General features: G+C 39.6%; 3 protein-coding genes across 3 annotated transcripts in view; 2 read left to right on the top strand and 1 right to left on the bottom strand.

Moving 5' to 3' along the window:
• The window catches only part of LOC145478851 (uncharacterized), a 13,582-nt gene extending 6,253 nt beyond the window's left edge, over window positions 1-7,329 (top strand). The window contains exons 3-4 of the mRNA XM_081457035.1: window positions 104-1,196; window positions 7,068-7,329. Coding sequence (XP_081313161.1) covers window positions 104-1,196; window positions 7,068-7,180 — 1,206 coding nt within the window. The 3' untranslated portion in view covers window positions 7,181-7,329. The remainder of the gene's footprint in view (window positions 1-103; window positions 1,197-7,067) is intronic.
• Window positions 5,334-6,687, bottom strand: LOC145478833 (uncharacterized). The gene has a single exon (XM_081457013.1). The coding sequence runs from the start codon at window positions 6,605-6,607 to the stop codon at window positions 5,663-5,665; it is 945 nt and encodes a 314-aa protein (XP_081313139.1). The 5' UTR covers window positions 6,608-6,687; the 3' UTR covers window positions 5,334-5,662.
• Window positions 7,330-10,183: 2,854 nt separating the features above from the next.
• LOC145478805 (uncharacterized) lies at window positions 10,184-24,476 on the top strand. The gene is made up of 4 exons (XM_081456979.1): window positions 10,184-11,243; window positions 12,728-12,869; window positions 13,267-14,194; window positions 23,092-24,476. The coding sequence occupies exons 2-4, from the start codon at window positions 12,739-12,741 to the stop codon at window positions 24,274-24,276; spliced, it is 2,244 nt and encodes a 747-aa protein (XP_081313105.1). The 5' UTR covers window positions 10,184-11,243; window positions 12,728-12,738; the 3' UTR covers window positions 24,277-24,476.
• Window positions 24,477-25,780: the final 1,304 nt, after the last annotated feature.

Below are 25,780 nucleotides of genomic sequence, written 5' to 3'. Positions count from 1 at the left end.
TGGACTTTTTCGGGTCCATCTCATTCGCATTCGCACATTGTCATTTTCACATTCACACAAGCAACTTACAGAACAGGCTTGTTTTCATTTTTTTTTTGATCAGGTTCGTATTTTCCAACAAGGACGTTGCTCCTGCGTTACGCCGTCATTCGATGAATCTGCCGAATACCTATTTCTAAACTATCTTGTTGGCCGAGACCCCTACAACAGCGCCGTGGAGCCTGAACCTGTAACCCACGAGTTAGCGATTGCTGAAAATGTCATCGTTCGGTTTACTACCGTGGCCAATCCACCTAGACTTGATAAGTACCACTTCACGGTGAAACCAAAGAAGAATTTCAACACGGTACAGCATCCAGCCCAGATCTTGAGCTCGCCGACGCTAATATTATCTCCGCTGTCTCTAGCTCAATCTTCAGCACCATGCGCATCGTCTGTGCATTGGTTATTCGACTATGGCAAAAACGAAGCGTTCACCTGCCGAGTTATGCACTCCGCTCAGCTGCTGTTCTCTTCTGTGGAGGTTATCGACCATGCCGGGCGCGTTGTAAGCACCGCTCATCTCATCCGGGGAGACGTTCTTCCAGCAAGAGAGCAAGTAAACAATCCAGAGAAATGTTGCACCATGGATGAGATGGCGGGAGAAAGAGCAATCTTTATAAGAGGGAGCCAAGACTGGGGTATCTGCGTTGGCAAATGGGTGGGGTTTGTTAAGGGTGTTCCTGGTGTGCCTGGGGTAAAGGGAACTCCCGATAAGCCGGGTGTCAAGGGAACTCCCGGCAAAAAGAGTCAACCTGGACAGCTGTCCATAAAGTTCTTCTCTCTTTTTGGAACGCGTGAGTGGAAACCCGTAGAGAAACGAGGAGACAAGTTCTCGATAGGCCTTCTGGGAGAGAAGATAACCGTCGACGTTGACCTGCGAACTGGCATGATTTTATGTCAGTCAGAGGCGCATGACGTACCGAAAACAATTGCACTTGGATTTTCGATAGCTATTCTTCATCTTTTATGCCAGCCATATTCCACGACAGTAAAGGCCAACTACATGAAACCATGGTTTGCTGGATCAGGCGAGGGCAGCGCACAGCGCAGCATCCGCAGCCAGGACCTCATGCTTGTTGTAGCAGCAGGGTTCTATGCCAACAATGTACCGACCAACTGTTACGTCAAGTTTGAAACTGGGGGAGGTGCCTGCGGTGGTTGCGGTGGTTGCGGTGGATTTTTTTTTTTTTTTTGTAATTTTTATTTTTTTTTCAACATTTTGGGTTATAATACATACAATACAACACAAGACATAACACTAGTTACAATACTTACAATACGTCATAACTACAATAGATTACATACAACAAATTATAATTACTAATCGTAGCCTAATTATACCTAAAGAATATACAATGCGTTGTTTACAATAGTGCAGCTACCCAAATACAGAAAAAAAAAAAAAAAAAAAAAAAAAAAAAAGAAAGTAAGTTAGTGACATGCTAAGAAGGAGAAATTACAAATTAAGCTCAACTATTATTAAGAGATGGCATTAGTTTTTCCCACTTTTTGTAATGTTTATAAAGTTGGTTATTTTTGGTAGCTATTTTTTTTTCAATGTAATAAACGGTTTTTGTCTTTGCTAAAAATATTGTTAATGTTGGTTTAATTTTATTTAATTTACATTTATAAATAAAAAACTTTCCTAGCAGTATCAAGTGATTCAGGATAATAAAGTCTTCGTTGTTGTTGAACACTCCAAACAATATATTTTCAAATGTCAAAGTGTCCAAAGATACATTCTGGTTTGAAAGCCAAGAAGAAAAAGCCCGCCAGAAGTCTTTTGTTGTATCACAATAAAAGAGCAAATGTTCGAGGGACTCGACCTCTTTCAAACAAAATGTGCACATTGGTGATTCAATCATTTTAAAACGGAATAACCTCTCATTTGTGAAAATTATATCGTTTAATAATTTATATTGGAACTCTCTAATTTTTGTTTCAAGTGTGACAGTGAATGGTAAAGAATAAATTTTTTTCCAGTCTTCTGTAACCTCTGGATATTTGTCCTTCAACTTCCTTTTGGCGGTTGGAGGAGTTTGTTTCTTTGTTTTAAATCCTTTATACAAAAGTTTTGAAGAGGCTTTTAACAGATCCGATTTGGTTTCGTCGATATAAATATACACTGTATCCAAATGCTGTTGAGGATATAGTTGCTGATGTTGAATATGTGATTCTTTGATAATTAATCTCCATTCTTTTGGTATGGCATCTACAATTCCTATTAATTTGAAGTACTGGATTGGAGATAGATTCGCTTCCAACACTTTAGGGCTTTCAAGAAATTTACCCGTATCGGATAACAAGTCACCAATTTTAACAATTCCTTTAGTAAACAAATGTTTTTCAAAAAGAGATTTTCCGTGTATCACAATATTCCTATTATTCCAAATAATTTGGTCTACAACATCCTCATAGGTGGCTACCTTGGATTTCTTTAAATTACGAAATGCCTCTAGACACTCTTTGTAGAATATTGGAAGATGAACCGGTAGTTTACTAGTTTCAAAATCACAGAACAGGATGAGTTTTCCACCTATATTTCCAAAAAAGAAATCATCTAAAATAGTTTTCCAAGTGCTGTTGCTCTCTCCTAGATACTTTTTTAAGATCATCACTCTTTGAGCCGATATCATGGATTCAATATCAAGCATTTTTAGTCCTCCATTTTCAATATCATTGATAAGCGCGGTCCGTTTAATTTTATCGTTACCTTTCCAAATGAAACCGAAAATCAGTCTGTTTATCTCCTTGACAAGATCGTTTGATATTGAGATTGCAGTCGCTTTACTCAAAAATTTGGAATAATGAAGGTCTTAACTATTTGAATCTTACCAATCAGGGTAAGACCCCTCCACTTCCACATACTCAGCGTTTTTTTAATAGATTTGAATATTGAGTCGAAGTTTGCTTTGTCTCGTGATGGTTTGTGATAGTCAAAAACGGTACCTAATATCTTGATTGATTTTCGCACTTTGTGAGTAAAGTCATTTTGTACTAGTTTATGTGGGCCGATACCAAAAACTTCTGTTTTATCGTCGTTAATTCGGAGACCAGAATGCAATGAAAAAACCTTTAAAGTTGTACAAAGTCGCGAATATGCATTTTTGTCTTTTAGAAAACAAGTCATGTCATCTGCAAAAAGCGTGAGTTTGATCTCCACGTTTTTGACCATTATTCCTTGTATGGTTTTATCCTGCCTGATTTGACATGCGAGAACTTCCAAAGCTAAGATGAATAATAAAGGTGATAGAGGGTCACCTTGTCGTACACCACGATGGATACAGAAAAGATCTGTAGTAAAGCCGTTATTTAAGATACAGCTGGATATGTTTGTATAAAATGTTTTTACCCATTGTAAAAAATACGGTCCAAAATTGAATTTTTCCAATACTTTAAATAGATATGTATGGTCCAGAGAATCAAATGCCTTTTCAAAGTCAATTGCCATTAGAATACCTGTTGTATTTGTGAGTTTTGCCAATTCAAGTAAATCATCGATTGTTCTAACTGCATCAAATGTAGACCTTCCTTTGATAAAACCATTTTGATTATGGTGAATAAGTTCTGGCAGGATTGGCTCCAGCCTTCTAGCAAACGCTTTGGATGCAATTTTAACATCTACGTTGATCAGTGAGATAGGTCGCCAGTTCTTTATAAATCGTCTATCTTTATCTTTTTTCTCCAATAGGGTAATCATTGCCTGCTTTTGCGAAGTTGATAGTTGACCGTGTTGGTGAGAGAAGTTTAGAGACTTTTCGAGATACTTTGCAACCACGTGCCAGAACGCCAAGTAAAATTCCACAGTTAAACCGTCACTTCCAGGTGTTTTGTTTTTCGGAAATGTCTTCAATGCTTCGTACAGTTCGGATCTAGTAAGTTGTTTATCTAAAGTCATTTTCTCTTCATCAGACAATTTTTTAGTATCCACTTCATTAAGGAAACGATCAATTGAATTCTCACCTAAATTATACGAGTCTCTATCATAGAGTTTTTCATAGAAATCATGAATCTCTTTCATTATTTCTTTTGGGTCTGTTATATATGAATCATTATCCACGGATAATTTCCGTATACATGTCTTTTTCTTTTTAGCACTTTCTAAATTTAAAAAATATTTGCTATTCTTTTCGCCCTCTTCATACCAACTCACCCGAGATCTTATGATTGCTCCTTGTGTTATATAATCATAATGGCGTTCGTATTCTGATTTGAGAACTTCTAAATCGCAGAGATTTTCAGCACTTGGGTGTTCGTCACATTTTCGCTGACACTCTTTTAGTCTAATTTCCAAATTTACCAGCTCTGACCTTCTCTCTTTTGCTTTCTTCTTACTATAACCAATCGTTTCATAGCGTATTTTATATTTTAAATAATCCCAGGTAACCCGCGGGTCTTCGATTTCTCTACTTTCGTCTACCCATTCACCGATTTTGTTTCTAATTAGGTCTACATATTCTTTATCTTCTGACAAACTTGCATTGAATTTCCAAAAAGACGGTCCATAGGTTGAGTTCTCTATACCATTAATGTACAACGTAATGGCGGAATGGTCAGATCTAATAGCAGGGATAATATCGACCTTATCAACCTCTTCCTGTATATTATTTGATATCAACCAATAATCTAACCGCCGTTGAATCATTGGAGTTTTCTGTCTCCAGGAGAAACGTTTTAATTTTGGGTTTCTGATTCTCCAGATGTCTATTAGGTCAAGAGAAAAACATAGATTTTCTATCTTTTTGGACGATTCTTTCAATTTTGGAGATCCTCCCGATCCATCCAAATCTGGGTCGCGGATAACATTAAAGTCACCACCTATTATTATTTTGCAATCAGTGTCAATTTCCAATTTGTCGAATTCGTTCTGTATTTCGTCGTAAAAGATGCATTGTTCGTTGGTCTTATTTGGCGCATAGATATTCAAAAATAAAAAAGATTGACCTTGAACAAGACCTTTTAGAATGATATACCGACCTAGATTATCTTGTTTACATACCTCAAATTTACAGTCAAGCCCTTCTTTGACTAGTGTTAAGACACCTCTGCTGTGTTCAGAACCATGACAAAAAAACAAGTCTCCTCTCCACTGGGATTTCCAGGTGTTTTCCATCTCGGATGTGCTGTAGGTCTCTTGTAGAAAAATTATATCAGCTTTATCCTTCATACACCAATGAAAAAGTGCTTTTCGTTTATCAAAAGATCTTATCCCCCGAACATTTAAGGATAGGATACCAAAATTTAAATTAAGTTTTGTAACTTTTTAAGGACATATTTAAGTGGAAAGGCGAGCAGTTGCAGAGAATGAGATAGTAATCTTTAGTAGATGAGCTAATGAAAAAATTTGCATGTCTCTTGAACAAGAAAAAGGTAAAACTAATTAATATTGAAAAGGAAAAAGAAACAAAAGAAAAACATTTATAACACCTACAACTACAATTGAACATGTATGTAAAACAGTAGCCAGCGATAAAAGCTGTTAATTGCGCTACTAATGGAATAGGTCTTGCACGCATTGCGCTAACTAGATGACACGCATGCAGCTCCATTTTTAAGAACAAGTGTGAATGAGGTTTACATGTTATGAATACCTAGATAGAGAGTTTATGTTCCAAAGAAATTAGAAGATTCGTATACCCTCAATAAAAAGTTTGTCCGGCTCTGATCTTTTGAAGAACGCCGATTTTCCGTCTTCTTTTGCTTTTTTGAACTTAGGCATTAATTCCTTTCTGCGGTCCACAATTTCTTTCGGAAGGTCTGGCGATATTCCGAAACCAGTTCCTTTCAGCTTTCTTGCACTTGACATGACTCGCTCTCTGTCGGAGTATCGCAAAAAACGTGCAATTATTGGTCTTGGTTTTTCTTGCGATGGGTCGCGCTTGCCAATGCGGTGCACTCGTTGATACTCAAAAGAATCCGCCTCGCTGATGTTAAGTTCCTTCTGTATAAAGCCAATTAACACCTCTTTGACATTTTCTTCTGAGGGGTGGAAAGATTCAGCAATGCCGTAGAAGCGAAGGTTTTCCCGTCTTTGATACACCTCCATATACAACTTCTCGTTTCTTAAGGCCTCGATCTTTCCCTTGAATTTGTTTTCGGTGTTTACTGTATTTTCTTGGATAGTTTGTTCCAGAAGCTTTACTTTCTTCTTTAAATTTTCTATCTCTGTATTTGCGAACGGCATTCCTTCATCTAACACCTTCAGTTTTGTTGTGGCGTCCCTGCTGAAGCTTTCAAACTGCTCAGCTTTATCCTGTAACTTGTTAACCTTTCCATCGACCACTTTCACAAAACCCTCAAGGATGTCCAATTTCTTTTCCATGTTGTCTAACTTCTGCAGAACAAGGTCTAGCTTCGGCATTACAGAATTAGCCAACTCCACGGCAGCGGCGGTTTCGTCTTCTTCGCTCGATTGCACCGTGTCAGACATGTGCAACTTGACTTTGGCTTTCTTCTCCAACGGTGAAAGGGATTCTTCTTCCGACGAGTTGGATACACTTCTCCAAGTTGGCCCAGTTCTCTCTACATGAGTTTTTCGTCTGAACTTTTCTCCTTTTTCTGCCATGTAGAGGCCTCCATATACGAATTTTGAGCGGAGCTAGCAAAAACACGTCTATACTCTACCCATGCTCGGCCCAATCCCCATCTAAAGTTCTTCTCTCTTTTTGGAACGCGTGAGTGGAAACCCGTAGAGAAACGAGGAGACAAGTTCTCGATAGGCCTTCTGGGAGAGAAGATAACCGTCGACGTTGACCTGCGAACTGGCATGATTTTATGTCAGTCAGAGGCGCATGACGTACCGAAAACAATTGCACTTGGATTTTCGATAGCTATTCTTCATCTTTTATGCCAGCCATATTCCACGACAGTAAAGGCCAACTACATGAAACCATGGTTTGCTGGATCAGGCGAGGGCAGCGCACAGCGCAGCATCCGCAGCCAGGACCTCATGCTTGTTGTAGCAGCAGGGTTCTATGCCAACAATGTACCGACCAACTGTTACGTCAAGTTTGAAACTGGGGGAGGTGCCTGCGGTGGTTGTGGTGGATGTGGGGGTTGTGGGGGTTGCGGTGGTTGCGGTGGATGTGGTAGTTGTGGTGGATGTGGCGGTTGTGGTTGCGGGGGATGCGGAGATTGAAACAGACACTGTCAAAATATCAAAATCAGCAGGACGTTAAGTTAATATCATTACATAATAGGGCTGATAGTAAGACCTTCATGACTAAGTCAGGTACAACCGATCTTAACTCATTATAGAGTATAAAATAGAAAAGTTCTGTTATTATAGACGCCCACACAATTTTAGTATTAATAGCGCAATGCAAAAAATATAGTACCAGTCTCAGTGTAGACAAGACACACTTTGAAAACGGGGCTTTTCGAAAACGATGACATTAACATAATAATGTGATTTCTTTGCCCTAGTTTTCCTCAAATAAAAATCCAAAATGACCGATGATTGTTGCGTTTTCACATTTCTCGGGCGTAATGTTTTTAATTGACGGAAAACGATTTGATGCATTTTCAGAAGTAATGTGGAGGGGGCCTGAGAAACTAGTAGGGCTCTGGATAATCTTAAAAATAGGTACGCAGTACGTACATGGTCGGACATGCAATACTTGCATATTAGCTTATTTAGGATGAGTTTTTTAGTTACCCTTCTCCATTTTATTGGAGACATGAACAATGGGTATAAAAATATACAACGCATAAATTATATTTGCCAGCTGGGAGGTCCGTATAGTGAAAACCTGTGACCGACGTCTTGAAAATGCCCGAGGTCACAATTCTTCACTGTACGTACCGACCCCAAGTCGGTAAATAACATGCTTATTTTTTCCTGTGGTAAATTGGCTTACAAGTGGGTTTGTTTATGCAACTGTGTACATCCGAATCGGCTTACGTGCCGTCTACATATAGCATTCGTAAAAATCTTCGCAACGACTAACTTAGATTCTAGGCACAAATGTTTAGTGCAGTTAGTTCACCACTTAAGTTCTACAAAATCATTTTTCCGGTTGAAATTTTCTGCAGAGTTTGAAGTTGTACTAACAAAACAATTTCTGTCAGTCGTTGCGAATCACTTGAAATCAGGCTTTTGCACAGTAAATTAAATAGCTGGAAGCGAGGAAATACATTAAGGGTATTCCATGGAAACTCTCTTTAATACAGTAACAATCAAACTCGACTGCAATTGACTCATTTTCTTAGTTAAAATTGTGCGTTGTTACACAAGATTACGCGCCATTACAGCGCCGAGCCGCAAACAACCAAACAAACTCTCACAACTTTTTTATATTATCATTTTTTGATACGCATGATAAGACGCAACTTTTGTCAAAGTTTAAAAATAATCTGTACATAGAGTTCAGAACCAATTTAAATGTTTGGAAATTTAAGGTGGCTCTGAACCCTAACTTCAGAATTTTTTTTAAACTTTGCCAAAAGTTGCGTCTTATCATGCTTAACAAAAGTTGATAACATAGGAAAAATTCAACGTGCCATTTTTTAATTATAAGCCCCCAAAGCTGTAATTAAGAGTGCTTTTAGGAGGTCATACTGTGGCTATGGTAACCTATTGCACCATGAAAATGATAACAACGTGTTCACCGATGATTGGGCAGTTTTTTGACACCATGATTGTAACATCAACTGATAAAGAGTGGTTATAACGACCCATCAAAATTTAAGTGCTGGAAACTGTTTTGAGCCACCTTAACCCCTAAAAGGTTCGACGAGTAATCTGTAGTTTTTGTATTGGAGTCCCCCAGCGGGAGAGCACTGCGATCGAAGTCAGCGGCTAGTGACCCCCTGCTCCTGAGCGCAGGCTCAAGTGACTCTATTTCTCGGGGGAAAAGGAGGGAGCGCTTGCAAACGCAAAATTTCGGGGCAAATTAACCCCTGGCGCGTTGTTGACCTTTCCTCCGACATATTCCTTGCAGAATCGTCTCTTGGAAAGTCCCTGATATATTGCGTACGTAATTTCAACAATCTTGGCTACCCTTATTGGGTGTAGTTTGTTAAAATTTAATCGCAAAAAATAGCGAAGCCACAGGTTGAACAATTACATGCTCACAATTGATAATTTTTTCAGTTTCTCATCCAAGAGAAACAAATCCTGTTTTTCCTTTATGGTTAATTATTGCAATCAGGAGCTCCGCTTTTAGGGTTGGTTAAATCTATATATTATGTTGTAATGAAATTACAACAAAGAAGAAATACTTACCTTTTGATAAATTTCAGGAGAACAGCTACGCCACAGGCAAAGAACTTGCTGGAAGATAAGAGAGCTAAGCAACACTGCGCAAAGAACGTGCTCGTAAACAGCTACGCCATATTCTTAGGGGGCGACCATTGAACTTTCGGGGGTTGATAGGGGAAGAGCGGGTGTTTCGAGTTAAGCATGAGCTGTCTTTATTTTTGGATCCAGAACTCTCGAGATATATCTTTCTCAGTCCAGAATGATCTTCTTTTCCTGTTATGATGGTTTGTGTTTTCGTTTTGGTCTAAAGGATTTTTTTCGGATTTTTTTAGTCACAATTACCCCACCCCACTACCCCTCAGCAGAACATTTTGCATAGCTCGAACAGCCTGCCATCTAGCCTGCCAGAGGACCTCCTCGCTTCTCAGTTAAATAGGTCAGACATTAGCATGTTCTCCAAAAAAAACGTCATTTAAGGGTTGACGCATTACCCGATCTCAAACGTCGCATTATTAGGAAATCTGCATTGGCAAGTTGCTTGGAATGGCTAATAAGTCGCAGATTTGACACCTTTCATGGAAGTACAAGTCGGTGAAACATGAATGCGAGAAGAACGAGTCTGATGTCCCTAAATTGAACTTAATAGAATAACATATCTATGATCAAGCAAACTACCTTCTGTTTTACATTGATGTACACTGCATTATTCTGTTTTGAAAATCATGCTTTTGAGTGAGGGTTAGTTAAATAGTAGTGACAGTTATGGAATTTTATAAATAAACAAGCCCATGAGACATTTTAACATAGTAGAAAAAACTTGATAAACATATTAAAAATACCTGCTAACGAGTTCGCGTTATCCTATACAATAACTGAACCTGAGTTATGGGCAACAATTGGCTCTAGGCCATCGTGGTTGATAAATGGTCTAAGGGAGGGTGTAGAGTGTGGTATGGCTTCTTGCTACGCAAACCCGATGAGACACCAGATTTAAGCGCCAGCATCATATAGCCTGCGTTGCAGGCGTAAACAGGGAAGGGTTAGGGAGGCAAAACACGCGAGGAAGAATGGGAAAGGGACGCCTGCTATAAGAACCGGGTTCTTCGCATTACGCCCACCAGTTTCTATGTAATCCGATTTCATTAACTGTCAATTACCGTCAGCAGGTCCACCAATTAGAAACTAGCGCGCGCTTGTCGGCATAACTGAGTTCCTGCGTGAATTTAGTCAATTGAAATTATTTCCCGGAGTGCTTGATTATAGAAGAGACAAAAATGGGCAAATCTCAACAAAACAACATAACAATCATGACGTTATTTTAGCGCGGAAATGTCCTGTACTCCCACCAAGAGCTTGAAAATAGCGAGTAAAAAGAAAGAATGCGGTTGCGATAATATATGCAGGGTTTGTTGCATCGAGTCTCGTGCATAAGCGGAGAATGTCTTTCGAACTTTTATTTATTTTATTTTATCTCGAAATTCAGCAGGGGTTATGAGGCGAGACACTTTAGCCCAAAGGGGAATGGGACGAGACATTGCAAGGCCCTTACCTTCTTCCCTACTCAGCCAGCGCCATACCGCCCTTTTGCGTTGGCGGTGACTAAACACTCGTCTAAGTGACCCTTAGAGAGAAAACCGGCTGCCAGCAGACTATCCGCGACGAATGTCGGTTGTTTTTGATGAGATTGTGCAACTATACTAATCAATAAGTTGCTAAGTGAGTATTAGCCAATGGCAATTTTGCGTTCGGCAGCGAACGCAGAAAAGAACAAAAGGGGGTTCTTATTGCAGACACTCCCCGCTCCTTTTATCACCGATCTCGCTTTCCCAGCTCCCCTCCCCCTCCCCCTCCCCCGTTTTACGCTTGCTACGCCTGGCTAGCATCATACCACTTTTTCACGCTTGAGATGGCAACCGCGTGACAGACATCAAGTAGGGGAGCTGTTTGGACTTGAAGAGAGCGTGGAAACAGTATCTCAAGGAAGGACTTAAATCTACGGGTAAGACCACATTATTTATGATACTTACTACGTAACTGTGATTTGCGTGATTCTTCGCAGAAATTTTCCAATGTCTCTCTGGTGAAAATCAAAGACAGAAGGTGCATTAAGTCTGTGAGATATTACCATACGGAGTAATTGTACCTTGCTGAATATATATCTACACTAGTCGCGTCGCAACTTAATAAAGAGCAGTGTTTATCAGCTTTGTACATAAATCTTGAAGAACCTAAAGAGGTGATGCCTCAATGAATTCTAGGAGGAATAAACAAATAATTAGCTGTAACATACCATTCGGACTGTTCTCGATCGCAATCTAAATACCAGCGAAGCACGACGTCTGTGCGATCACATGACCTAACAAATTGAGCAGGCAGCAAAAATGCTCAGTTTTACGGTGATATCTCGAGTTTTTCTTTATGTTATGTGTTAAAATTGTGAAGCTTAGTTACTTGAAGAGTTTTTCTTTCGGTAAATCCTGTTAATGAGGTCAAAATTCGGTTATATTTCCTAAAAAAGATCGTATGAAGAAGAAACGAGACATGTTGTCAAGATTTGAATTTCTATCAATTCTGCTCGAATGCATTCATTCCGTCGGCGGTCAGAATAATTTTCCAAACAAAACTACAGCTCTTTATCGACTACACTGCGCATCGAAAACTGAATTGCTTTTTCAGTCGTGTTTGTCTGCATGTATACTTTGAAAATCTTGGAAACATTTGGGATCGGACGCAATGGGGTGCAAGGGAATGAATAGTGATTAGTGATTCGGTAACTAAATTTACATATGGTAGTAACAACATCCTTGATGTCCTTGATGTCTCAAGCAAGCGCTTATAGAGCTGGGTTTCAGGGTACTGAACAGTTGAACTGCTCTGATGTTTAATAGCTTCGCAAGTTAGAAACCAGGTGTTTGGCCGCAGAAAATGACGAATAATTAAGTGTTATAGAGATAAAATATATGAATAACCTTTATTTATCCTCGGCATTGTTTATAGCACAAGGGCTAGCGAGGCCGAGCAAACAACCGAAGGTTAAGAATCCTAACCTGCCGGAGGCAAACCAGTTGGCTACTCACAAGTGTGGAAGATGATTTGAACTCGGAACTACAAATCAAAATAGTGGTCAGAGTGGGACTCAAACCCCGCACCGCTGGATTGCGAGTCCGACGCGCTGACCACTTGCACACGAGTATTACATACAACGACACAGCATGCACGTCACCGGTAGATGAGGACTCTAATAAACGCTGTGTTGACTTTTGCTTGAAAATTTACGGACGCAATAAAAATGTAAAGTACATATCGGTACCATGATACCCTGCGAGACAGAAATTTCCTTTTCTTTCTGCTCGGTCTCGCAGGGTAGTACCTTGCAAAAAGTTTCGAAAGACATCTTACGTCTCTCCAGTCCACCTGAAGAACCTTTACCAACCGTTAGCTGTGTAAACCAAAGTCATGTGTCTTTGTTATTTCGTTATTTAGTAATTTGAATCATGGCCTGGAGAGGGGTACATCTTAGCATCGATCTGGTGGACGCTGCCCTTAAACACAGACAGTTCTTACAGCTCGTTGATGACCATCCAAGCCTGTATGCTGGACCGCACGTTCAGAATGCAATAAGGAGGTATTTACACTGGCTTTGCAAATGATGTAAAAAAAAAAAAAAAAAAAAAAAAAATCAATGACTGCACATGTTTAATGTCCGCCAACGCAAGTACGTTTTGCTGCGATCATAAGGCCATTTCAAACGGAGTGGCCAGAAAAGACATGCTTGCGATCCCAGGACCATTTCTGAGCTTGTTGTCTGCCGTTCGCACGGTATGACTTGTGATCAACCTAATTTTTGTAAATTTGTAAATAACTTGGCTATCCGAGAGTTTCATGTACCTTACAAAGCTTTTATCTTTCCGTTTGTTTTACAAATTATGAAGCTTTACAATTGATCGCCTAAATCGTACCTTTATAGACGCATGCAGTTGACTCTCTAAAGCTGTGACTTGCCATGTTTTTAACACCTACAGATATGAACTGTTCTGGTTGCCACTGGCTGCTCAGTCGTCCGTCACTGAGGACATCGCAGCACCTCTCGACATTGCCTGGGTGTGGCATGTACACATGTTGTCGCCCATCAGCTACGAAAAGGACTGCAAGGAAGTTGTCTCAACTCTGGTGGATCACAAGGTCCTAGTCGGAAAGAAACGTACAAGAGGACTCGAAAGAGCCAGGATCTTATGGAAGAAGTTGTACCCTAGTGAGCCTTTTGAAGTTGACCTGACGACTTATGTTGGTCATGTGCCTGATTTTGAGTCGCGAATTGAGTATGACATCACAGCGGCCTGCGATCGGCAGAGGGTATTTTACTATCAGGTCTCTTTACCTCATTATGAAGATAAGAAGTTCTTGACTAGAGCATTGGAGAGATATAAACAGCACCTTGTGCTCAAACAACAAAACCCAGATCTGTTCTTTGTACCATGCTACGACTTTGACCTCATTTGGCATGCACATCAGGTACATCCGCTGATATACCAAAAGGACACCACTGAAGTCATAGGAAAGGTGTACGACCACAATGATTCTGTGAACGACCGCCGGCCTGGCTCAAAGCTATCAACGTCTTATGTAACAACGCGACAGAAATGGAAAGAAGCTACTCAGGAACTTCCATTGAAGGGCTGCATGTTCCGTGGGGAGCCTCCGCTCTCGACTAGTGTCCAAGCTGAGCTGGTGGATTACACTGGACTGAGAGCATCTGAGTACACCGTGAAGCTGACTCGGCTAGAAGTTGAAGGCCTCACAGAATCTAAATCGTACACGATCAAAATTGATGTCGTAAATGGTGTAAAAGTTCTTGAGACCCGTGTCCGTGGACCAGCTGTCAGTTTGTCCAATTCTACCAATGTGCTATCAACGTTCAAGTTTAAAACAAAGGATAGCAACAGCCTTCGGGTAAGCGAACTAAATAAGTTGGTGTAAATGGTCAGCTTATAAAATAATTTAAGATACCAATACGTCACTGGGAGTTTTGCCTAGATGATTTTTACGTCAAGATGCAGGGTAACAAAGCACGGTTTTTTAGGGTTCTTTCGTCATCTCGGTTGTATTTTTCTAATAGTTCTTTTATCGTTTCTCGACTTCCCCGTCCTTTCAGTGTAACATTATGCTCAGTGGTACTGAATTGTCTAGTGAGAATCGAGGCAATTTCCTCCCAGTCTTAAGGAGTTTATGGATTTCTTGATGCACCCCTGAGGCAAAAATCCGTCGTGTTTCACGGTTGGCCATCGAAAGGGTGCCATCTAGGAACTGAGCAGTAAATGAGATGGTATATTTTCTTCGTAAAAAGTGAGGAATGCTGTAGTTTGACAACGAAACATGTGAATCACAGGCGACGCCAGTTTTGTTTACATCGATACATGCAGTAATGTAGTTGTTAATTCTCCGAGTTGTAATTGATCGTGCTAATGAATCAAACAAACTTCTACTTCATCGAGATTAAGGAAAGCAAATCTGACGTTTAAACGTGACTTTTTGGTTTTAAAACTAGTGTAAACCTCTGACGTAATTCACTTACCTCTAGACAGTGACCTTGACGTTCAAACCTGAACCTCAAAGGTCAAACGTGAGGTCAAGGTCAGAGTCACGTGACTTTTTGAGGTTTGCGGGAAACGAAAAAAAAACGTCGATCTTAAGGTCCCTAGTAAGTTAATAAACATAACAAAACCCTACATTTGAACAATATGGCTTTCAAAATACGTTTACCATGGAAACGCTAAGTTTCCTGTACAATGACACGACATACCAAATCGTTCACCCGATATAACCGTGGATAAATTGGAAAAAACAGTCAACGTGAGCATAAGCATTGTCCACAGTCCAGGTCTAAATAGGACTAAAGAATTATGGATAGTCATGAGAATAAACATGAGTAAAATGTTTCAATGTTCACACTTAATGCTTTTTTTTTCGGCAACCAGGAGATGTTTTTGCCCATGCTATCAAGGAAACATGAACGTTGATGAGTAACCCAGGTATAAACGTGAAGAGTAGGACTAAACGGTTTTTAGGTTTTAATTTGCGATGCTGGGAGCTTTTCGGAGGTTAAAAATTTTCTGATTACTTTTACAGGTGAGATATATAGTTGAGGACTCCTTTTGGGGGTTAATGAGAAACCCTGGCCGGGTTCTGCATTTTTGTTTAATATACCCTCGATTCTGATAGGCTGAGAGCAGTGCAGTAGAAGGCTAACACAAGTGCTAAAAGTGTAGCAGCGGTGCAAAAATTACCAGCAGCGGTGAAAATTACAGATTAAGCCTATCGACGGTCACCGGAATTTTCCCAAAGGTGGTCTAAGTTCACCCAAAGCCTTCCGGAGATAACTAGACGTTTTTCCGAAGATTTCTGAAGATAATCTTGACCCTTTCGAAGGGTTATGAATATCACCCGAACATTTTCGAGCACCTCTGGCACTTACCGGAACCCTTAAGTGACTGCCTATAGTTTTACGATCGCACGCGAGCTAAGGACCAAATCTTCAGTTATCAGCACGCGATCAAAGGAAAACGTCAGGGAATTTTCTCGTGTTTCCCGTGGTGAAATTCAGTAAACTTTGGCAGACTGGTAATACATATTTCACTTTAGTTGGAGCTCGTTTTCATGGAAATCTATTTAACCACTTCTTTTGCAGAGGAAAAAAGACAAAGTTGGCAAAAATCGAAAAAACCACCTGTACGTGTTTAAAATTCGCATCATGCTGGATTCGATGTACTGTGGACATGTTGGACGATTTTATAGAAGGAAATTGAAGAAAATCCAAAATAAGGCGATGTAAAGGGTAAAACACGCACTTGTTTGGGCATTTTTAATTCGAGACTAAAAGCCATGGTTTTAATAGAGATGATTGGAACACAGTAATATATAGATTTAGCCAAGCCTAAAAGCGGAGATACTCAGTTATTTTTTTGGGATGTTCGTATGAATTAAAATAATCCAACTTGCATGTAAGGCAAATTTCAGACGATTTTGTAGCTTCTTGTTTTTCCCCCTCCCTTATTCAGAAAGACAAGACATTTTTATTATTCATTAAATCCTTCTTAATTAACATGAGGACTCGTGTGGTATGATTGAAATACACTGGCTGCTATATACTCAGTTCCTAAATCTCTACCAAATGAAATCTCGCAAAAATACCAAATTAAAATAGTATACACGAGTGATAAGTTGTAAAGTTTTGTTTTCCAGCTTGATCCCGAAAGATACAGTTGGCAATCTTCCCTTTTATATAGTCTCCCCCTGCTGAAAGGGTTTGCACCATCTCTAAAAGTACATGTATGAGCAAAATCAACAGGCATAAACGGTAATGATAATATTGTGCTGCTGAATATAAATACTTGCGTACGCTTCCAGTAATAATTTTTTAATTAAAAATTACAATAAAAACGTTCGCTGGCTAAAAAGGTTCAAAAAGAACATGAGCTTTCGGCTGTCGATCTACAGCCTTCGACGGATAAAAATGGAATGCAAAAGGATAAAATTTTTGGCACAATTTAATAATAGCAAAATTAATAATCAATGACACCCAGCAACAGTTCCTGTAGTCCACCATCTCAGTGGAGAAAAACAACAAATTGAAACTAAATTATAAAATTCTTAAAGATTGAAGCGCAGCCAGAATGAGACATAATTAAAAATTACAATAAAAATGTTCGCTGGCTAAAAATGTCTGGCTAGGAATGTCAAAAACTGTGCTAATGGATCAAACATTGCGAAACATGTGTGGTCATTCGACTATCGCATAGCGTCATCGACAAAAGCTCTTTTCGCATTAGAAAAACTTTGGAGGCTTGGCACACCTCTGCTACCAAGCATGCTGACAATAATTCTAAGCCGATTCCAAACCAGTATAGTATTCTTTTTAAACAATAGTCACCTAATTTACACATTTTTACTTTGCTTTTGTTCTTCTTATTATTTTAATCTCGCCTTCTTTGCATATATTAATGAGTAAGCTATACGTAGGTAATATTATGTGTACGTCTTTTGCAGGCACTACACAACCAAATTGACTCGAAGGTTATGAGACATACATGCATTAGCTGCTGGCCCAAGATATGTTCTAACTGACACATTAATAACTAAAAATAACTTACAGCAAAATGGATAAACAATATATCAATATTCTACATGCACCAAACTCACAAAACATCTCATTAGGAAAAACAGGGACCATGTACGTAACCCTGGCCAAATACAGTGGTGCTTCCTTTAGGTTTATAAGGCTATCATATAAGCAACAGATTGAAATATAAATTAAATACTACTACATTGTATGAATAATTTACACAACACTAGGGCACAATATTGTCCTTATTGGAAGTTAGGAGTGGCAAGGCTAACGAGTGTCCATATAATGTTACAAATTTCTCAACCCTCTCTTCCTACAAACGTACTAATCTTGCACCTTTGCTTACTACATGACTGTATGCCTGCACCCAGTTCTCCATTTTATGTTGGCAAAATATTAATTTATGCCAATTATCACAAAATAAATTTTAAAACACTGAAAACCAAGCACAATATCACTCCAAAGCAAAAAAGAAAAAGAAAGAAAATTTAAATAAGCCATGAGTAAATTCCCTCCAAGAAAAACTGCTTAATTTGACAGGCAATTAAAATATGTTTATGTTTATTATGTAATACAGTGTAGCTGTGACAATGTTGCGGCTGTGATATTAACTACACACAGGATAGCTGTAGAACTGGACTTCTAAGTCAGTGTGTTCAATGAAATTAGTGCAGCAATTATAATCGCATGAAGTTGTCTGTAAACACAGAGAAATCAAACAACGCATTACTGAACAACCTTAATAGATTATTGAAGTGCAACATCCACTCTCACTAAATTGAACACTTAAGAGTCCCTGTCCATAAAAATGGAAAATAACTCGGCAAGGGTCGAAAATTCGATTTCGCTCATATTTTCATGGTAGATAGGCTAGGGCATGACAAAAACTACTGCATAGTTTTTTTGGCAAAATATCCTTTTACTTCAAAGAAATATGCAAATTACCAACTTCCGTTAAAATCGTCATTTGACGCACCATTTTATTAAGCAAGTTTGAGAGCCTCGCATGCAAAACCACATTATTCTTCCGTCTTTAAAACACTCAAATATTTTTGTCCAATGTTTAAATGTGTACTGGGTTGGTTTTAGGGAATGTTGCGTTGTCTTTTTGGGTGCAAAATAATTAAATTTCGAAGACAGGTATTTCATTCACTTAAAAGTACCTCGTGAATGTAATTGATTTTCACCATGTGCGAAACCTTTAAATGGATTAAGCTTCTGGTGGTTGAATCGCAGAAGGATGATCTACAGATTCCTGTAAAAATTTCTTTGGGCGAATGATTGTGAGCGACGCGAGAGCTTTTCAAAGTACGTCAAAAATGCAAATATTTGACCATCCGTCGTCAAATTTCAATTTACGGGTTAGACGTATATTTTAGCAAGCGTCACATGACTTGACCAACGTTAAGTTGAAATAGACACAGAGCTGATAATTTCGAGATGTTCTAACCTCATTTGCTGTAAAGGCAGGTCCAAAGTCGATTTGACGTGTTTCTCTCACCATTCGTCGCACCTAAAGCAGAAGTTTGCTTTTGTTTACATAACGTCCGATGTACATCGCCAACTGTCAACTTATTTAATGGTCGAATACCATGAATCTGTGACCCTCTTTCGACACATATGATTACCACTGCATCTAAGTCAAAAACGGGTAAGTCATTTGTAGATAGTTGCTTGCTTTGCACTACACCAAAATATTACGTTTGATCATCATGGTTTGATGGCTTGAATCCTTGCTTGTAGCGGTTCCTTTTTCGTCACGCAATACTGTCATCCCATTTTAGGGGGTAGGGGTAGGACAATTTCTATCCTAATACATAAGGCTCCGTAAAGCTGGGTACCGCTGGGAGCACACAATGGTGTTGAGTAGGAAGAGATTAAATTAAGAAAAGAGAAGAATGAATAGTTTACCATTGCCCCTGTTGATATCTTTTACTCGACCACCGCTACCTACATGGCCTGCGTAATACTGTAACGCTTAACTCATACCTAGTTCTTTTCGCGCTGGCTGTGCAATTATTTTTGATTTACATGTAATACAGTGAGCTACCCCCGGGGAAATGGGTGGTGACCGCTTACTATGGGGCTAGCCGCTTAAATAGAGGTGTACCCTGAATATTTAATTTTTCACTATCGGGTTATAAATTTCTTGGTGAACGTGGAGTCAATTCAAGACAATCATGATAGACGTGTATTTGAATTATCACTCGTCATGCACCTTCAATTTCGGACCCTTATCTACCATCGCCCTTTCCAAAACAAAGTGTTTAAATTTTGGGTGGCCGCTGAATTGTCTTTACCCCTAGATAGGGGTAAAGACAATAGTGAAACCCTTATCGGAACGACCAAATGGTGGCCGCGGAGGTAACCGGTCAATAGGTGTTTTATTTACAATATTTTACTGACAATAATTTTGGACTGTATTGACAACAGTCCTCTATTTTCTGTTACAAACATACCGATGCCTCGCCACTAGGCAAACAAAATACGCCAAATAAAATGGCATGGCCAGGGCTATTTACTCGCGTAATTACTAATTAAATTTAGTCTGTTTTTCTCATGAATTAGACACGTTGTGATTTCCTATTTTCATTTCAGCTAGTTCTTACTTCATTGATCTATAATTTGTTTCATGGCGATTTTTTTTAAAATTCTAGTGAGTACTGGCACTAGCTTTATCAGCTGTTGTCTGAAACATCAAAACGTACAACAAACGTGATTTGGACCGAGGCCACGTACACTATAGAATACGATTATATAAATATGAACAAACAGATGAACAATGATTAAATTGTTTCATTTATCCTGAGAGTGCTCTATACAAAATGGATCAAAATATGCAGCATATGTCGTGACAGCATTGCGTGACGAACAAATAACGGCTGTAAGATTGTGCTGCGTCGACACGCTTATCAGCAATGGTCAGCAATCGATCAAACGCATTATTTTGGCGCAGTGCAAAGCAAGCAACTACTTACAAATGACTCAGCCATTTTAGATGCAGTGATATTCATATGCGCAGAAAGATGGTCACAGATCCATGGTATTCGACGAATAATAGGTTGACAGTTGGCGATGTACATCGGACGTTAACCTTGTGTAAACAAAAGCAAACCTCTGCTTTATGTACGACGAATGGCGAGAGATCGACTAGAAACACGTCAAATCGGCTTTGGACCTGCCTTTTGCAACAAATAAGGTTAGAACATTTCGAAATTACCAGCTCTGTGTCTATTTCAACTTATTATAGGTCAAGTCATGTGGCGCTTGCTAAAATATACGTCTAACCCGTAAATTGAAATTTGACGACGGATGGTCAAATATTTGCATTTTTGACGTACTTTGAAAAGCTCTCGCGTCGCTCACAATCATTTGCCCAAAGAAATTTTTACAGGAATCTGTAGATCATCCTTCTGCGATTCAACCACCAGAAGCTCAATCCATTTGAAGGTTTCGCACATGGTGAAAATCAATTATATTCACGAAGTACTTTCAAGTGAATGAAATACCTGTCTTCGAAATTTAATTATTTTGCACCCAAAAAGACAACTCAACATTCCCTAAAACCAACCCAGTACACATTTAAACATTGGACAAAAATATTTGAGTGTTTTAAAGACGGAAGAATAATGTGGTTTTGCATGCGAGGCTCTCAAACTTGCTTAATAAAATGGTGCGTCAAATGACGATTTTAACGGAAGTTGGTAATTTGCATATTTCTTTGAAATAAAAGGATATTTTGCCAAAAAAACTATGCAGTAGTTTTTGTCATGCCCTAGCCTATCTACCACAAGAATATGAGCGAAATCGAATTTTCGACCCTTGCCGCGAAATTAAGAATTTGTCTGATTTTTACAGGCAGGCACTCTTAAATGTACAGGGTATGTTTCCATTAACATTGGGGAACACTCAGAAGCAGCATCTATGATGAATCAATTTGTTCCCATGCAATTGTTTATAGAACTTTTCACACATTAATATCTCTGTCATATAACAATGGTCTCTGTGTTCTGCAACGTAACAATGCCTACAGCTGGAACATACACTCTATGAGATATTATTTACAACAAAAATCAATGCCTTCAAGAAATCAAGGATCTAAAATTATATTCCTTCAGAAATAACATACCTGGCCATGGTTACTTTGAAAATGTTTAATTTTTTAATCCAGGCTGTCCAAGTGTACACTGTTAATATATTTACTGACAGGGACAAGGGTGTAATCGTACTGTAGCTGCTACTTGATCATCACTGTTATTCATACAAAGACATCAATTATAATTTATCATAATCTTTGCACATCAACAGATGACGTTCCTTCCATTGATATACAGTGTACTTCATTGTTAGTTGCTTACTGAATGTTGGTTGTGAATCCAGTGCTAGGGGGGGAGGTACTTACCAAACTGTCACAGTGGTAGGTTCTGCCCAGGGATGCAAACTAACTGTTATGAACTTGGCAATTTGCTTGAGCAATTTAAATGTAAGTTGCTTTAAACAAGAAACTGGAACATTGCACTACAACAATGCACAGTCCCAAGCAAAGGACCATCCAGGTTGTCTGGATGTACATATAACTGTACTATTATTTAAGTCAAGCTTCTAAGATAAATCAGACTTTGTCAGGATAAAAACTGATTTAAGTTCCTTTGACAGCTGTCAATTGACCATAACATGGATACTGCACGCTGTTAACTAAGGCCGCATGTTCTATTAGCTGGAGTTAACGGCCACAATGTTGTGCGACATGCTCGTCGTCGTCGTGTGTACGCGCCCAAGAGCAATACTGCAAGGCATTTTTACAACGAAAAAAATTGATTCACGGGTTTCTATGAGTTCGGGGCTCCGCTTGGTGGCCCTTCGGGCCGCCGAAGCTTCGCTATTACATCATTACTTATTACGTTTGAAAGGACTGGGAATGCAAAAACAGTATTCAAAATATAACACTAGGGTGCGCGACTGGATAAATGATTACCGTATGGGGCCACCTTAAAAAGTGTATTTTCAAGTGTATGTACTAACAAGTAACCACATGATTATCTTGGTACAATTTGGAATAAATAAGCACTTTCAAAGACTAAAAGTTTTGTTTCCCTTTGAAATGTTTACCCGTACCTAAGTTATGCCTAATAATTATCATGTAAAAATTCAGCAAACTGATTGGCTGAAAGCACAGCAATTAATCTCAGACAATGCAGAAAGTAGAAATTGAGGACAAAATGCCTTTACCATGTCTTTGAACGCAAAATATTCAAATTAAATTGTATTAATATGTTTTTGGGAGGGGAGAGGAGCTGGTTTAGCCCTTAAGTCTTTTTCGAGACCGCCAGTTCATCTCATTCGCTCCCCGGGTTAAAGGCTAAGTCTGCATACGAGTCAAGTGGCCCATCATGCCGGCGCTTATCCCGGTTTCTGTAGCATGAAGCGACTAGGAGTGTTTCTACTCCCCCATGGATGGGATGCTAGTCCATCGCATGGTTACTCCCAGCATTAACTTCGCCGGTACCCATTTATAGACCTGGGTGGAGAGAGGCACTGTGAGAGTAAAGTGTCTTGGCCAAGAACACAACACAATGTCTCTGGCCAGGGCTCAAACCCGGTCACTTGGGAACGAAAATTAATCACCATCATCAGTAATACTTGTAATGACCTTCAGAGATTCATTCACTCAAGCAACTTACAGAACAGGCCTATTTTAATTCATTTTACTCTTTTTTTTTATCAGATTCGTATTTGCCAACAAGGACGTTGTTCCTGCGTTACGCCGTCATTCGATGAATCTGCCCAATACCTGTTTCTGAGCTGTCTTGTTGGCCGAGACCCCTACAACAGCGCCGTGGAGCTTAAACCAGTAACCCACGAGTTAGCGATTGCTGAAAATGTCATCGTTCGGTTTACTACCGTGGCCAATCCACCTAGACTTGAGAAGTACATCTTCATGGTGAAACCAAAGAAGACTGATTTCAGCACAGTGCAGCATCCAGCCCAGATCTTGAGCTCGCCAACGCTAATCCTCTCTCCGTTGTCTTTAGCTCAGTCTTCTTCAACGTCCTGCGCATTGTCAATGAATCGGCTATTTGACCATGGCCAACGAGAAGTGTTTACCTACCGAGTTATGCACTCCGCTCAGCTGCTGTTCTCTTCCGTGGAAGTCATCAACCATGCCGGTCGCGTTGTGAGTACGGTGCATCTCATCCGGGGTGACATACTTCCGATGAGAGAGCAAGTGAACAATCCAGAGAAATGTTGCACCATGGATGAGATGGCGGGAGAAAGAGCAATCCTTATAAGAGGGAGCCAAGACTGGGGTATCTGCGTTGGCAAATGGAAGAAGTTTGTTAAGGGTGTTCCTGGTGTGCCTGGGGTGGAAGGAACGCCAGGTAACCCGATTGTCAGGGGAACTCCTGGCATAAAGGGCCAACCTGGACGTCTGTCCATAAAGTTCTTTTCTCTTTTTGGAACGCGCGAGTGGAAACCCGTAGAGAAACGAGGAGACAAGTTCTCGATAGGCCTTGGCAAGAAGACGACAGTCGTCGTTGACCTGCGAACTGGCATGATTTCTTTTCCACCAGAGGTACACGGTGTACCGGAGGCAATTGCACTTGGATTCTCCATAGCCATTCTTCATCTTTTGTGCCAGCCATATTCCCCGACAGATAAGGCCAGCTACATGAGACCATCAGAAACTGCGTCATGTGAAATCGTGAAACCACGCATCATCCGCAACCAGGACCTCCTGCTGGTAGTGGCAGCAGGGTACTATGCTAACAGTGTACCGACCAACTCTTACATCAAGTATACAACTGGAGGAGGTGCCTGCGGTGGGTGTGGTGGATGTGGAGGTTGCGGTGGGTGTGGTGGATGTGGAGGTTGTGGATGTGGCGGTGGTTGTGCATGTGGTTGTGGTTGAGGTTGAGGTTGTGGTTGTGGTTGTGGCTGTGGCTGATAAGGAGATCAAAACAGACACGGTCAACATATCAAGGCCACCAAGACCTAAATTTGTTATGATACGATAATATTAATGATAGCAAGACACTCATGACTTAGTCATGTAGAAACGATCTCAACTCATTATGGACTATAAAACAGAGAAATACTGTTATTGTAGATGCCTGCACAAGTATGTATTCAATCTATGAAATAGCGTCAGTTTTTCTGGTAGTTAGAATGGGCTTTATAATGTGAATACTGCTGCGATCCTTTGTATACTGATCACATGTGCAAAATAGGTTGGTATTTAGTAGATTTTGGTTAATTACTTAATTTCCTTTATATAGAAAGTTTATCATAAGTGTTAGCTATATCAAGAGAGACCAAGGATTACTAATAATATGCCAAATGTTTCAGTTATTTGTAGTTGACTTAGGATCAAGAACAGATGGTAGAAATGAACTTTGTCAGTGATAAATGCAATTTAATTTTGCCAGTGGTTATTTTGTTGGCAGGAAATTAAGCGGTAAATGATTGATTCTAAAATAAGTTATCTAATCTATAAGTAGAGTAGCGGTACCTTTGCATCTGCTTGAGGAATCATGCCTCATCCCGATATATCGTCCTTGTCCCTACAGGCTAGGAAACTAGAAGGGCTCTGGGGAATTTGTAAAAGAACAAAAGACCGTTAAGGGTTGGCTTGTTACCTACAAGCATGATGCAGAGAAGAGAAAGTAACATACGTTTTCTGAAGAAGACACCATTACTCCAGTCTTTCTTTCAAGTATAAAATTGTCCAAATAAAGTAGAATTTGACATCTGAAATTACTGTCCCACGCGTACGCGTACGAAGCGGCGAGGTAAACATCCATCAATAGTCCACAGACACTGAGGGGAATAATTGTTTTAGTACATACCAAACCAGTAGGATAAAATATCTGCAAAAATTGACTCAGGAGACTGCCAAAAAAGGTTTTATTTCGTAAGTTCGCGCACAAAATGTGACCTTCGCCGCGCGAGCTCGGAATAGCAAACACTATTCCGAGTTTGAATAACCAATCAGAATGCGCGAAAAGCACTATCCATTGGTTCGGTATTTACTAATTAACAATTAGATTATTCGCTCTCGATTTCTATGAACTATCACCTCATAGAAATCGAGAGCGAATAATCTAATCGTTTTAGTAGAATTCTGACTGAAATAAACGCAAATTACGGTTTCCAATTATTTTTCTACGTATTATTAAGCTTCTCGCCTCAACGAAATCGCACGCACTGAACTGACATTGGAAATTTGCCGTTATTTACACACGCGCGCTCGTTTTTTCAATAATTTCTAGTTTTTAAAATCAAAACACCGTTAATGACCTTCTTCTAGTCTTCTCGGGAATTTAATTATCCATTTCTGTCTAATTGTTCCTCCAAAACTTCGGGAAAACGGAAAAACGTCGCCATTTCGTAGACGAGCGACAGCCACTGCACTC

This window comes from Orbicella franksi, chromosome 2 (genome assembly GCF_964199315.1).
Source record: "Orbicella franksi chromosome 2, jaOrbFran1.1, whole genome shotgun sequence".
In the NCBI taxonomy this organism is placed as follows: domain Eukaryota; kingdom Metazoa; phylum Cnidaria; class Anthozoa; order Scleractinia; family Merulinidae; genus Orbicella; species Orbicella franksi.
The sequence above is the reverse complement of the archived record's forward strand: the minus strand, read 5'-3'. Positions and strand labels throughout refer to the sequence as shown.

Coding starts and splice junctions, on each gene's coding strand:
- LOC145478833 (XM_081457013.1), bottom strand. CDS start 6,607: ATGGCAGAAAAAGGAGAAAAGTTCAGACGAAAAACTCATGTAGAGAGA.
- LOC145478805 (XM_081456979.1), top strand. CDS start 12,739: ATGGCCTGGAGAGGGGTACATCTTAGCATCGATCTGGTGGACGCTGCC. Junction 12,870..13,266: donor GTTCAGAATGCAATAAGGAG/GTATTTACACTG, acceptor TAACACCTACAG/ATATGAACTGTTCTGGTTGC. Junction 14,195..23,091: donor AGGATAGCAACAGCCTTCGG/GTAAGCGAACTA, acceptor TTTTTTTATCAG/ATTCGTATTTGCCAACAAGG.